The sequence below is a fragment of the Rhopalosiphum padi genome, chromosome 3 (genome assembly GCF_020882245.1).
Source record: "Rhopalosiphum padi isolate XX-2018 chromosome 3, ASM2088224v1, whole genome shotgun sequence".
NCBI lineage: Eukaryota > Metazoa > Arthropoda > Insecta > Hemiptera > Aphididae > Rhopalosiphum > Rhopalosiphum padi.
Genome location: NC_083599.1, coordinates 37417652 through 37431799, shown reverse-complemented (window position 1 = coordinate 37431799; position 14148 = coordinate 37417652). Strand labels below are relative to the sequence as shown.

The 14148-nt window shown below is 28.0% G+C and overlaps 1 protein-coding gene across 1 annotated transcript; it reads left to right on the top strand.

The window, feature by feature from the left end:
* Positions 1–3867: 3867 nt before the first annotated feature.
* On the top strand, positions 3868–4870 carry LOC132925021 (uncharacterized). The gene is made up of 4 exons (XM_060989453.1): positions 3868–3877; positions 3977–4182; positions 4275–4399; positions 4465–4870. Exons 1-4 carry the CDS (start codon positions 3868–3870, stop codon positions 4556–4558), a joined length of 435 nt encoding a protein of 144 aa, XP_060845436.1. The 3' UTR covers positions 4559–4870.
* Positions 4871–14148: the final 9278 nt, after the last annotated feature.

Below are 14148 nucleotides of genomic sequence, written 5' to 3'. Positions count from 1 at the left end.
AATACATTTATAAATGAGATATAATTGTAAAATGCATCAATACATTGATTTAAAAATGAGATAAACGTGTTAAAAATGTTATGTCTGGTTAAATGAAAAATTTTTTAGTTTAATAATTATATCCCATCTCAAAAGAAAATAATCAGTCGGTCGACCGATTGTTGTCCATTTCTGCGAATTTCACCAATGACCTGTACTATTGGGTGGTCCCCTAATTAAATTTAATAATATTATTAATTAGGAATATTAGTCGTAGATGTTGGTACATTGTATTCGGAAAACATCAGCTAGTAAGGTGGGGGAAATTTGGGCTCACTACTGATGAAGCCGTCAGTTAGTATGCACAAAAAGTGATTATTCTCTTTTGAGACAGGTATAGGTAAAATTTTATAATTCTTTAACTAATTTGATTGTAAAATTCATCAATATATTGATTTGAAAATGAGATAAATATGTTAAAAATATTTATGCCTGGTTAAGTGAAAAATATTTTAAAAAGTTTAATATACCAAACACGGCTTACTTTTTTGTGTTTAAGGCACTATTAGATTACTATTGATTCATTAATTATTTAATGATTTTTCATATAACCCTGCATTAATCTACTTCATTGTAATAAATCCAACATAATATATCATATTATTCTTATGTTCAATTTAATAATAGGTCAATTATAAAATATTTATTTCCGTGATACTTGTGTATGATAGAATGAGGTATAAAGTAAATGCACCACATCTTAACATAATGTATATCCATAATAAAAATGACTGCCTTGTAGAATTTGTACTTTTTTTTTTTAATTTTTAACCCTGTTGTTATTATAAATTAATTTACTTAGGTATTATACTATTATATTTCATTGAAGTTAATTATTTACTACTATTTTCAGTGCAGTTATTCAGTAATTCAATTTTAACTAGGTGCTATTTTTGATTAAATTATAAAAACCTTTTGTGTAGTTGAAACCATGAAGTTTTAAAAATATAACATAAATAAATACAATAGCTTGTTCAATTATAAATTACATAGTGTTGTTTAGAAAGAGAAAATTATTTTATTTCTAAGTATGGATTAATTAACTTTAACATCAAAATCTGGTGAAATAAAATATTGGATTAGGTCATTAAAGTTAAATTATTAATGTGAAAAATACTTGATGATTATTAATATGATATTTTAAATTAATAATTCTTTAAAATAGTATACAATATTCTAAAAATCTATTTCTCATGTATGATATCTGTATAGTAAATATAATATATATATATTAAATAATAGCAGATCAAGATGTTCATATATTTTGTATTTCTGTACTAATCAAGACTAAACAAAAATCAAATTTACATTCAGATTTTTCCTATTACATATAAAGAGCAACTTATTAGACTATTTTAATAGTGTTATAAATGTCTAATTTATATGACACTTCTTATTTCTTTAGTTATGACTAGGGCCCGGATTTCAATGCAAAGTGCATATTTTTTTGGTTGATCTTACACAATGCTTTCTAAGTACATAATTAGTTTCATGTAACAAGGGTTTCAAAGCTACAAATTGTATTTTGAATTTTTAGCATTATTGGGTCATTTTATGGTTTTTAATGCATATTTGTTCAATATACGATAAATAGAAGATCTTTGGAGTTTGAACATATTAATATTAAACAATATATTATTGTTCAATGCAATGTTCAAAATTTAATAAGTACAATAGGCTCTTATTAGAACTTTAATTTTACATACATTTTTATCTATATTTTGGTATGTTTAGAATGAATAATATTTCAATAAAACGGCCAAAACGTAAGCGTGCCAGCATCGTCATCATTTCAAATTTTCTGTTTTTTTTTTTTTAATAAAATAATAAATAATAATTATAGCTTATTTATAAATTACAAATTGAATAAAAAAATATACGTCATTTTAAGGTCTTTTTTTCATTTTTAAGGTCAATTTTGTGGTAAAATGCATTTTTAAAGGCATTTTTGGATATTTTTTAGAGTATATTTGTATGGTTTAAAGTGCATTTAAATCCGGGCCCTAGTTATGACTTATGAATAGAGACAGACTAGCAAGTTCCAACATTTTAGAATAATAGTAGGTACGTAATGAGTTATTAATGAAGTATTGAACAAATTGAAGATAACAACAGATAATGAGATAAACAATAAACATATAACTGATATTTGACTAAATTCTTTATTAATTGATATACAAAGCTGCTAATAATTAGAGTGCCTTGATAGGTCAAGTGTGAACAACAAACGGGGGTAATAAAAGTGGTTACCTATTATTTTTTTATCTAATTATTAAAATGATTTTAATGTTTTGGTACTGTTATTATTAGACCTATTAAGTATTAATATATGTTCTTTTCAACGTATATGGTATATCCCATATCTGGCATACCTTATTAAATTATACACTCTGTACTCTGTAGTGCTAGATGACTGGAATTTGGAAATCGTATTGTGTTTTGTAAAATCAAATTAACTATATTTGTGTGAATTATTCATTTAACATTTTTGCTGTTATCTCTTAGTGGTAGGTACTAGTTAATTTTTAGCTTAAATTGCCTACTTAATAAACATTTTGTAATAATGTTAACTATACAACAATTAAAAATATGACCAGAGCTACCTATGCACGAAATCTATTACATTGACACGTCTTACACTTAATTTAATACCTATTTTATTACTTTCATATTTATGTCGACATTGATAAAATTTATGTGTGTTTTATCTTGTTTTAATGCAGTTATCAAACCATAAAGGAAGAAGTCCCGTGTTTACTAACTGTTTAATAGAAGAATTAAAGTAACAGAAAATGCTTGGTGAATAGGAACGAATTAACAATAATTATAAAGACGCGGACAACGAGAATCTTGTAGGTATGGGATATATATGAGATATAGTGACTATACTCTGTCCAGCGAGAAAACGCGCAGCAAACCGACCAAAATCAGTTTTTCTGCGCATTCCCCAATGATACCCAGCAATAGCGATCCAGTTTTGATAGCATGGTGACGCGGGGGGTTGCGCAGAATCCGCGTGTTCTCTCACTGGACAGACTATTATACTATATTTTTACATTTATGCTATTTTTAACATTATTATGTAATAATTTAAAAAAATATATTAATTACATATGATTATATATTCTTTACTTATGTTTGTTAACTATTTATTTATAATTAAAAATGCTAGGGTTTTGCTAAATGTAATTTTTTTTTATATTATCTATTATTTTATTAGTAGATAGGACCACTGTATCCGCCCTTGATCAGAGCAATATATTTGTAGTTTAAGTAAGTAAATTTATCAACTAATATAATTGCATTAATTATGACTAATATTAATTTAATTAGAAAAAATTTAGTCAACTATAAAAAACTTAGAAAATGTTAAAAAAAAACTATAGGTATGGAGGATGACTGTTCCTTTCGCTCTTGCCCCACAAAGATGCTCCTTAATAAAAGTAATTTATTATTTTCATATTTTTGTGTGTTAGTCTCAGAAACGATTGGTGTATAATATTTATATTGACATCACTAGATTGCGACACAAGTAATACCTACCTATAATAACCACCCTAAGTTAGGTTAGGGTAATATATAATTTTACCCTTATGTTTAATGCATTTAATGAATTTGATTTTTTTTTCCAAGACCACATGATTCAACACTATATAGTGTCTATAAGATAATAACTGATATGAGTAGCGTCATAATCTTTTTTAAATTAATTTATAACATAATTTTTGTGTACTCCCATTTCAAATAAAATACGAATACCTATATTTTCTAAATCCAGTCAATTTTTAGTATATATTTTGTAACCGTTGTATTGTTTACGGGAATAAAATGATTAAAGGTATGAATGTAATCCTTATTTAATTAATTTAATAATTTAAATTTCTCAAGTGTTGTTCAATATCGATAAAAATTAAGCTTGGATATTGTTTTCATCTAGAAAATTTGTCAAACTCCGAAAGGAAAAATGATGAGTTTCCCAACCCAGAAGAACTAAAAAAACAGGGTGTGCGCGATGAAGAGGATCGAATTGGTAATAATTATAAAGAGCCTGCCGAAGATAATCTCTTATCTAAAGGGAACAAAAACGAAAACAACGAAGATAATAAAAATGGAAATGAATCCAATGCAGTCTCTGACGCCGACGTAATATTTATGTTTTATAATATTGTTATAATAATTATTATTAGTAATAATCTATTTATCATGTTTTAATTTTTAATTTATTTCACTTAAAGGGAGTTTCTGGTTTGATATTAATTAAGAATTCAAATAGGAAAAAATTAAAATTGCAAAGATTGGCTTCGCTCAATGCATTTTTTGCAGATACTTCTGAACCCGATTTGTTATATAGACTTGAAAGGTTTGTTAAATTTGTTAAATTTGTAAAAAAATTAATATTATTTTAAATGCTTTTCTTATATTTAGAGAGCAATTAGAAAAAGAACAAAAACAGGAGAATTATCAAAATGTGGAAGATAATACTGAAGAGGCACAATTAGATGTGATACAGCAAGAATAATAAAAGAAAAGGGGTAAGTTTTAGTTAATAGTTTACATCATATTTTCTTTTATTGTTTTGTTTAAATACATTAATTATAATTTTTTTATCTATTTAATTAATAATATTTTCCATTAACTATTTACATGAAAAGTATTATATTCTTAATATTCCTTACAAATTATAAAATATTACATACCTAATAAGTAGGTAAGGAAAATAATAGTATTATCCGATTATGAATTAATCGAATATGATAGTCATATTTTAAATTAGCATAATTAATGCATAAATACTGGTTTTTATTGGTTGCTGAAAAAAATTGATTAATTTAAATAATTGTAATAATAATATATAAGGCTGAACTTTTCTAATGAATTTATTTTTTTTTTTTTAATTTAACAAAAAAAATGTATTATTTAAACTATTTTCAAAACTTATGATGATTTATTAAATTATATGGTAATTTATTGTGTGTTGCATCGTTACTTTGTTCTTTTGGCAAATTAATAATTGTAATCTGACTAATAGTGGAATTTTTTTTAATTGTTATTTGATATATATATATATACTTTGTGCTAAATCTTTTAATTGTTCCTGATTATTTATGGCTATTTATAATTACAAATTATGTATATATAATTGTTTGTTAGCTATTTATTCTTTATGTATGATAATTTCCCTAATTTACTGATGAAAAATGTTTCAAATTCTTCCTGTGATATGTATGATTTTAAATTTTTATCTTTTAATGTTTATTTTTCGTAACATTTAAAATTGTATAATTTAATTTTGTTCCTATTATTAAAAAAAATCATATCTATTTTAGTGTTAAATTACAAAGGAGTTTTAAAGTTTATTCTTTTTTTACTTTTAACAAGTTGAAATTTTAAGAAACTGATTTAAGATGTTCTGTATTTAAATTTAAAATTAGGTAGATTATTTATTTTTATTTTTCAAATGACATAATATTCCATTATTTAGCTACCATTAATAAGCCATATTTAGTTTTAAATAAGTGCAGTTTATCATGTATAAATATATTATTGTATTGGTTAGCAGTTAACCGTATTATGTCTACTATTATATTGTATACTTTATAAATTTATATAAATAGATATAATAATTGTTAAAAAAAATAGTTTAGTTATCTACAATAATGTGATCTTATTGTATAATTTAATAAATAATTATTAAACAAGACAAATTTCTATAGTCGATTTATCAAAAAGTAAAAATGTCTATTCAATGTCTGCTATACTGCAATGTTACTAATTTACTTTACCTATATTATATGATACACAATATACAATATTGTTTATAATATTAGTTGGTTTTATTCAATTTTTAATAGATATTGGGTTTAAATTGTACATTTTTTTATTTTAAAATCTGTATCTTGATAATATTTATATTTATCACACTTATGAGACTAAGTATCTGTATATTCTTAAATTTATATCTGGAATTCATTAAATAATAAATGATCAAAATAATAGGAAATTTATGTAGGTAAAAATAAGACAAATTTAAATTTATTTAATAAAATATTATTGATGATACCATGAAAAATATTTTAACTAGTTAATAATAATACTTTACGAAAATTCTTTTTCATATTTTTTAAAGAAGTAAAATATATATTTAATAATGCACACACAAGAATTATTTATTTATCGTTGGTAAAATCTAATTATACTTATGGTATTTCGATTTGGGGCGGAACTTTCAATAATCATCTATCCACATCAATAGTTAGTAACTATAAACTGCATAATTAAATATCTACTTATTTTACCAATTTATACAAATACTACATTAATTTATAACAAACTAAAAGTAAATGATTTTACGTATAATTTTAATTTAAATACTTAAGTGAAAACTTATAAAAATAAACATTTAATTATTTGCTTTAATCATGAATCATGATCATAGTACAAGATACAAACAAAATATAAATATACCTTTACCTCTATATAATAAAGTTTTTGGTCAAATGAATGTTTTATATAATGGTTTTAAATTATGCCAAATGTTAAATATTTATATGAATCTTTTTGGTAATTTAAAGTTATTCAAAAGCTATATTAAAAGTGTAATAACGCAAAAATAAAATAAATTAAAAATAAAGTTATAAGTAGATTTGTGTAAAAGTAGTAGTTATGTAAAACCTAACGTGTGCGTGTAAAATAAATCTAATGTGACAAATACTAGGGACACAAGCCTTGAATCAATTCCGAATCAGTGGAACCGTTTTCCTACACTTACAAGTGCTGGAGAATATAGTTACCTATCAGATGTAAATATTAAAATTATTAAAATTTACGCTATTACCTTCCTCCTGATCGTCGGAGGGCTCTCGAGATCGTGATTCGAGAATGTAATCAAATACACCGTAGTAGGTAATAAAACGTAGATTACAAATTTACGTAAATAAAATGATGCTCATGCACCTTACCTTATTCGCAGTTGTATTCATTATGCTGTAGTAGTCTAAATAAAATTAGAAGGTGTTAAGCACACGGATCCAAATAAAAACAACACTGATATCTTTCGTCGAAATGAAAAAGGTCCAGTTGTCGCTCGCAGTTTCCGGTGTGGTGGTGGTGTATGGTGCTCGTGCACTCTGTAGGGAGATGTTATTAAAATTACTGGTGCTCATGCATTCTTTAAAGAGATGTTACCAAAAAGAGAGGTGTGCCTGCACTGATGATAGGTGACGACGTGGTCAAGCCTGCCAGTGTCGCAGGCGGCTCCATCAAACATCAAAGGCCTCCGCGTCCTTAAAGAAATTTGCTTTTTCCCCGACGACGGAGACGCTCATTGGGCCATTCCTTGTCTTTGGCGGCACACGAAATAGATCACACGTTTTGCGCTACATTGTCACAACTACGTGCGGTTCCTACGTGACCAAACAATGTAAATCTTTTCCTTCATCAGTGATTAATGGCGATTATTGGATTTTATTAACGGTTATCTGCGTGCGACAACTTTACGGTTATTTATTTTATAGAATAATTAAATAATATACAATTATGATATGTGAGCATATCATTAAAAAAGTCTTAATTTATCTAGTTTATAATTAATATTATTTAACTTATTTAGATAGGTATTATATGTATTTATTCTTTATTTTTTTACTTTTTTTTCTTACTTGACACCTATTTAAAAAAAAAAAAACAAAAAAAAAATAATGTATTTTAAATGATATTTTTTGATAAGAATTGCTCCCCTAGCACAAGCTTTGCTTATAGAGGGTGCTGCAATCTAATTTATACTAAATTTTATGTATCACTGCTTATTTTGCAAAATATATTATTATTATTTATATGAGGAAATAATCAATAGGTAGTTAATTCATGGTCAAGTAGAGTCTTTATTTTTTGTTAGGTATATAAGTTATCAAGATTTTATTTAACATTTCATTCTATATTATAGTTATTATAAGTGTAACATTAAAAATTAAAATTACTAGTTAGATAGGTACTACTATTTTATCGACCCACGTATAATTTAAATACTAATTTATTTACTTCCTTCGCCACTCGCGAGATAATTTCCAATTACGTACATTTTTACTGCAATTGCGATCTTACATCAATTGGAAATAAATTGAAATAAAAAATAATCTATTTTAGAAATAAAATTAAATGGTAATCAATAATCATGATATTATTATTGGTGTACATATCCTCATCATACACCACATACACTACTTACACTACTTGACACTTAGCACTTTATATACGTTATAGACTGGGACGGATCTAGCATATTTTTTACTTGGGCAAAGTATAAAATTAGCACCTTTTTGGTTTTTTATAACTTAGGTCCCCACTATTATGCCACCGTTATTTGGTAATTTAGCGCGCCCGACTAAGACTTCCCGAGCAACTGCCCCGGTTCACCCCCCACCCTAGATCCAGCCCTGATTACAGAGGTACGTAAACATATATACTATGTGTATATAAATTTTCCACCTCACCTGACCAATTGACTAATGTCAATATTTCTGGGGATCACACATATTCAGAGCGACAATCAATCCGTGAAAACTATAACAAGTTGCGTAATAGACAAGATAAACGCGAACAATTTTTTTTTCTTCCGCTACTTCAATGGATTTCCTTGGATTGTTCTAGTCTCAGTGACTATCCGACAGATGAAGCAGCAAAAATCAAATCACTATCCAATTCAAAAAACTAACCAATGCATAATGCCACTTACCTTTCAACATTCTATTGGACCAGTCTTGTGCTTATTTCAGTTATTATACTACTTCATGTACATTGTGTAAACACGCTAGGTATACTATAAATAATTTTTTTGATTTTTTAATTACTAATAACATTGATCCCTTACATGTTTTTAATAATTCCTTCATATTAAATCTCATTATTTTTTACCAAAATATTCGAGGTCTTGAAATTAAGCTTGTCCCTTTTAAAACTAATTTCCTAACTTTTAGAAATTATGATGTTATTATATTGACTGAAACTTGTCTATCTCCTACTGTCTTCAACTTCGAGCTAGGTCTATATGGGTATCACATATATCGTTTAGACAGAAATTCTAACACTAATCTTTGTATACGTGGTGGTGGTGGTGTACTAATAGCCGTATGATTTACTTACTCCACAGCCTTAATATCTACTAATATTAACACCGTTGAACATATGTTTATTCATATAACCGATCCTTCAATAAACGTTATTGTCAGTGCAGTCTACATTCCCCCTTATAGTCATTTACAGTTATGAATCACATGCTAATATTGTTGATGCCATTTTTTACAAATATACTTTCTCCAAATTTTTTTTACGTAGTGACTATAACATTCTTGGTGATTGTTGGTCCAGTGATAAATTAGAATTAATTGCCTCTGGTGGTTTTAATCATACTTCTCACTCTATTATCGATTATTTCTATTATCACAATATTTTCCAGCTCCAGTAAAGTATTAGTACTCCCAACTATTGAAATATCTTGTCATCCCTGACCATTAAATTTCCTGTCGTATCTCTGAGTGACAACGCTATTATCCATACGTACAAGGACTATAAATCTGCCTATAACTCTTATATCTCTGAATTGTTTAACTCCTACAATTGGGAATCTACCTTTTTGTTATACTCTATTGAGGATGCGGCCACTGTTTTCAATGAAATCTTTATAGAATGGTTTCAGGTTTCAACCAAGTAAAACCTTTAAACCGCCAATATTCCCACGCTGGACTTCTAATGCTCTTAAGAACCTTATTTTGGAAAAAACGTGCTCTTGCCACCTTTAAACGTACAAAGCGACGTATTGATTATAATACCTTCTCTGAACTTGGAGCTAAATTCAAACGTGTGTCAAAGTCTAACTACCAATCTTACATTAAAAACACTGAAGAAATGCTTTTTCACAAACCAGCCAGTTTTTGGAAATTTATTAGAGAACTAAACCATTCGGCTTCTATCCCGTGCATCGAACACTCCAATAACGAAACTTATACACTATACACGTTACTTAAGTCTGTTCTTAAAGTATTTTTCTACTGTTTATAACTCCCTTTCTTCCTTCTTCTATTCAGGTATCCGATTATAATACATAGTCATACGCTCTCCCTTCTAACTGCCACTTTAATATATGCTTTGTTCAACTTAAAGAACAACTTTTTAAATTGCCTTGACGGGATTTCTGCATGATGTCTCTACAACTGCCGTAACATAATTTATCCTTTATTTATTCTCTTTAGATGCTTTCTATTTCCTTCCTTTCACTTAAGTTTATTATTCGCTGAATATATCAAGATCTTCCTTAAAATTTCCCTTCTTCCAATTGCCTTAAACTTTAGTCAGATGCCTTCAATGCCTGGACTCAAGCTGTAGGTTTCTAATCAACATTAGTAAGTGTCATATCATGATATTTAGTAGGAAACGTCAACCTATCTTCCACCACTATTATCTGATTGACACTCCGCTAGAACGTGTTTTCGACGTTAAAAATCTTGTTTTCCATCTTACTCTTCTCTCTTTTGAGAAACATGTAAATATAACCATTGGTAAATCACTGAAAGTCTTAGGCATTATAAAACGCAACACAAGTTTTTTTACATCCACCGCTTGTCTTCGCGTTTTTTACTTTTAGTTGGTCCGTTCTTTCGTCTAGTACGGAATTTTTGTGTGGTATCTTTACCTAGACAAAGGCCAAATCTGACTTGAGAGAGTCCAAAACCGTTTCCTAACATATGACGCTTTCATACTAAAAATTCCCCATCCAGAATTAAACTTTTATTAGCTCCACTTTGAATATACATTCCCTTGCTTTCCGTCGTCGTAATGCTAAATTTTAATTTATCACATCACTCCTCATATGTTCCTTCGATACCCCTGATCTTCAGTCAGTTATAATAACTATAACTATAACTAAATAACAACATTTCCGTGTCTTCCTTTACCCAACTCACTCACACCTCTTGTTCCATATTTATACACATCTCACTAACTACAATTATAATTATCCTATCCATAGAATGCTACGTATTCTCAACTTCTCTTAAACTTAACAACCATTTTCATGCATCTTATATTCTTCAATAGCTCACTTGTCACTACATCAACACTTAGGATAATTAGGTACTCATTTTACCATTATTCATACCCACCATCATGTATATTTAATCATTAAGCTATTATTGTACTTAGTGAAACTTGGTTAACCGATGATTGTAATATTAGCTTATTTAGATATAAACAGTAAACTGTCCAGACACTTAAAATGAATCAGATGGTAGGTATCACTATTTTTGTAAAAAAATTGTTTTTATGTTACGTCTAGAAACTATAATGCAATTTAATATTGTAACTCATTAGATATTACCATCTTATTACATAATACGGATAATACGGAAACGGGTCATCAAATTACAATGTTGATTTGTTTTTAGATTCTCTTGACATTTTCCTTAGCATGAATAACAATAGTAAGGTACATTATATATTATGTGGCGATACTAACATTAATATTTTGTCGAAAAATCTTATTATATTTAATTACGAGTATCTCAACATTATTAGTAAACATGTTTTTTCTTTGGTATTATTGGTAAAACTATAAGCCAGAATGGTTCTAATAGTAATATTATCTATATTGTGATATTGATCACATATTTTTAAAGAGTATAATATATATTAATTTTATTTTTAGTTATATTATACGTATTGGTATTACTTATCATTATGGTACTTCTATTTTAACAGATATCGATTCCCTGAAAAACAATAAAAACTCCAAGTACATCTCTTTCAATCCAACTACAATTAAAAAGATAAATAATTATAACTAATTAAATTAAATTTTAAACAGCGAAGATTGGAGCAAACATTTTAATAATGATGCATATGTTCAATGAAAAAATTAATACAGCTATAACAGTTGTACCTACCAAATATGCTGAACACTAATGGAATAGCTACATAATATTATTAGAAAACCACTAATACCAAACAATAATATTGAAATAGATAAGTACCTAATAACGATTAAATAAATTAAACTCATCCTCATTACAATGAGAGCAGCCATCTCACCAACACCTTGCATTTTTAGGATCAAATTAAAACATTCGTTACTATTGTTAATAACTATGTAACATACAAAGCTACAAAATAACTTGGGAAAGTTTGTAAATTGGTTAGTAATTTGTATTTTTCAGCTTTGTGATTTTAAGCTATAAGTACTTAATTAGCTTTTATATATATTTGAGAGACGCAGAAGGTAATATATACCATATATACCATTTATAGCGCAACCAAGTTAAGACAATGATTTGATCATGAAACAAAACCAATTTACTTTACTTGGTCGCAGTATAACCACCAGTTAAGTCACATATAGAAAAACTATTGGAAGCTTATTATACTTCAGTAGTTCAGTTAGATAACAAGATCAGATATAACTTCATTAAGTCCAAACAATAAATACACTAAATATCTAAAAGATACAACCCTGGACTGGACAGCAAAGAATTAATTTTTAAAATGAACTATTCAGTTCTGCAGTGGAAGTCGACCGATGCAAAAGTGTGTTATCGCTCTCGCGTACGCGATCTATTTAGTGCTAAATCTCATCGTGTAGATTTTTTCGTTTAAATATCCAAATTCAATAACGCCATATTGATTGATCATAAATGTTCTTTTAACTCTTAATCGATCATTACATGTTTATACAGCGTGTAAATGTTAAATTGTTGTAGCTATATTGACTATTCGCAATTGTATATACCTACTAATTGTTCAGTTACGTAACATTTCTATTGTTGTCCTTATCTGATGGCCCTCACCCAACGGTCTGATTGTCTAATCAGTAATCATTATAAGATTTAGCCAAAATATGTCTACAACTACAAACAAAAATAACTTGACATCGCATGTCAATAAACTCGCAAATACAAAACAAAATAATAAAACAATCAACCAATTCAAATACTAAAAATATCAGTACTTCTTCATCGGACTCCATGACAAAAAAATAATTGTACGTCACAAAAGAAAAAAAAATCATTCAAATTCCACATTCTAACTCCAAACTATCCCCATCTCCCCAAGAGCATAAAAAAAAAAAAAAATATTTTCTTCGAGGAATCGCTTTGAAGTACTGGCTGATCGATTAAAAATCCAAACAGCCAATCTAGAGTCTTAAAGAGCGCTAGTTCACTTTCTAAGAAAATAAAATTCCGAATTCCACACATACTAGCTGCAAGAGGACAAACCGACACGCGTGGTAATTGTAACTTTCATTCATCAACACCAACCGATATCATAAAAAGCGAGTTGGAAACGTGGTTATATGAGGTCAGGCAAGTAACACAAATCCTTCATAGACCATAGAGATATTAAAAACTTGCTACTACTATTTTTTTGTCAACTTAACTTAGAGCCTACTCCGCACTCAAATGAAATCTTTTAACTCACTTCTTTTCTACATACTAAAATGAAAGTAGAAGAACCTTATAAAGCATAAACCATCTCCCTATGTGCGAATTGCAAAAATACGGACACGCCAAGGCGTACTGTTACTACTCTCCTCGCTGCGGTAATGATCATCACTCTTCTGCCTGCCCAAAATCTAGGGACAAACTTCCATGATGCACACTCTGTCAAGAAAACCATCTTGCCAGCTATAAAGGATTTACAGTATACAAAGGACTACGCTGTAAAAACTTAAGTAATAACACTTTTTTTTTTTTGATAACAAAAACTCTAATATTAAGTCTAGTAATGTAAAAGATAGTCACCCATAAAATACTATACTAGCAAACCACCTTCCAGTACTATCCCAAACTTATACAATGGTAACCTTCGGCTAATCTGTCCATCATACTTCACCACCACCAGCACATGAATTACCGTCACCTGTAGAACCAAACATAACTCTTCCAATGACAAGCTACCTTTACGATTTTAAATCTTTAATCACTCATTTGATCTCATTATTCACGACAGTAATTTTCAAGCTATTAGACAAATCCAATGAATATTTCAATTACAAATAAGTCATTTTTAATTTTACAGTTCAATACAAATGGTCTCAAAAATCATATTAACGAACTCCACGCCGTT

Coding starts and splice junctions, on each gene's coding strand:
- LOC132925021 (XM_060989453.1), top strand. Junction 4,183..4,274: donor ATGCAGTCTCTGACGCCGAC/GTAATATTTATG, acceptor TTTCACTTAAAG/GGAGTTTCTGGTTTGATATT. Junction 4,400..4,464: donor TTGTTATATAGACTTGAAAG/GTTTGTTAAATT, acceptor TCTTATATTTAG/AGAGCAATTAGAAAAAGAAC.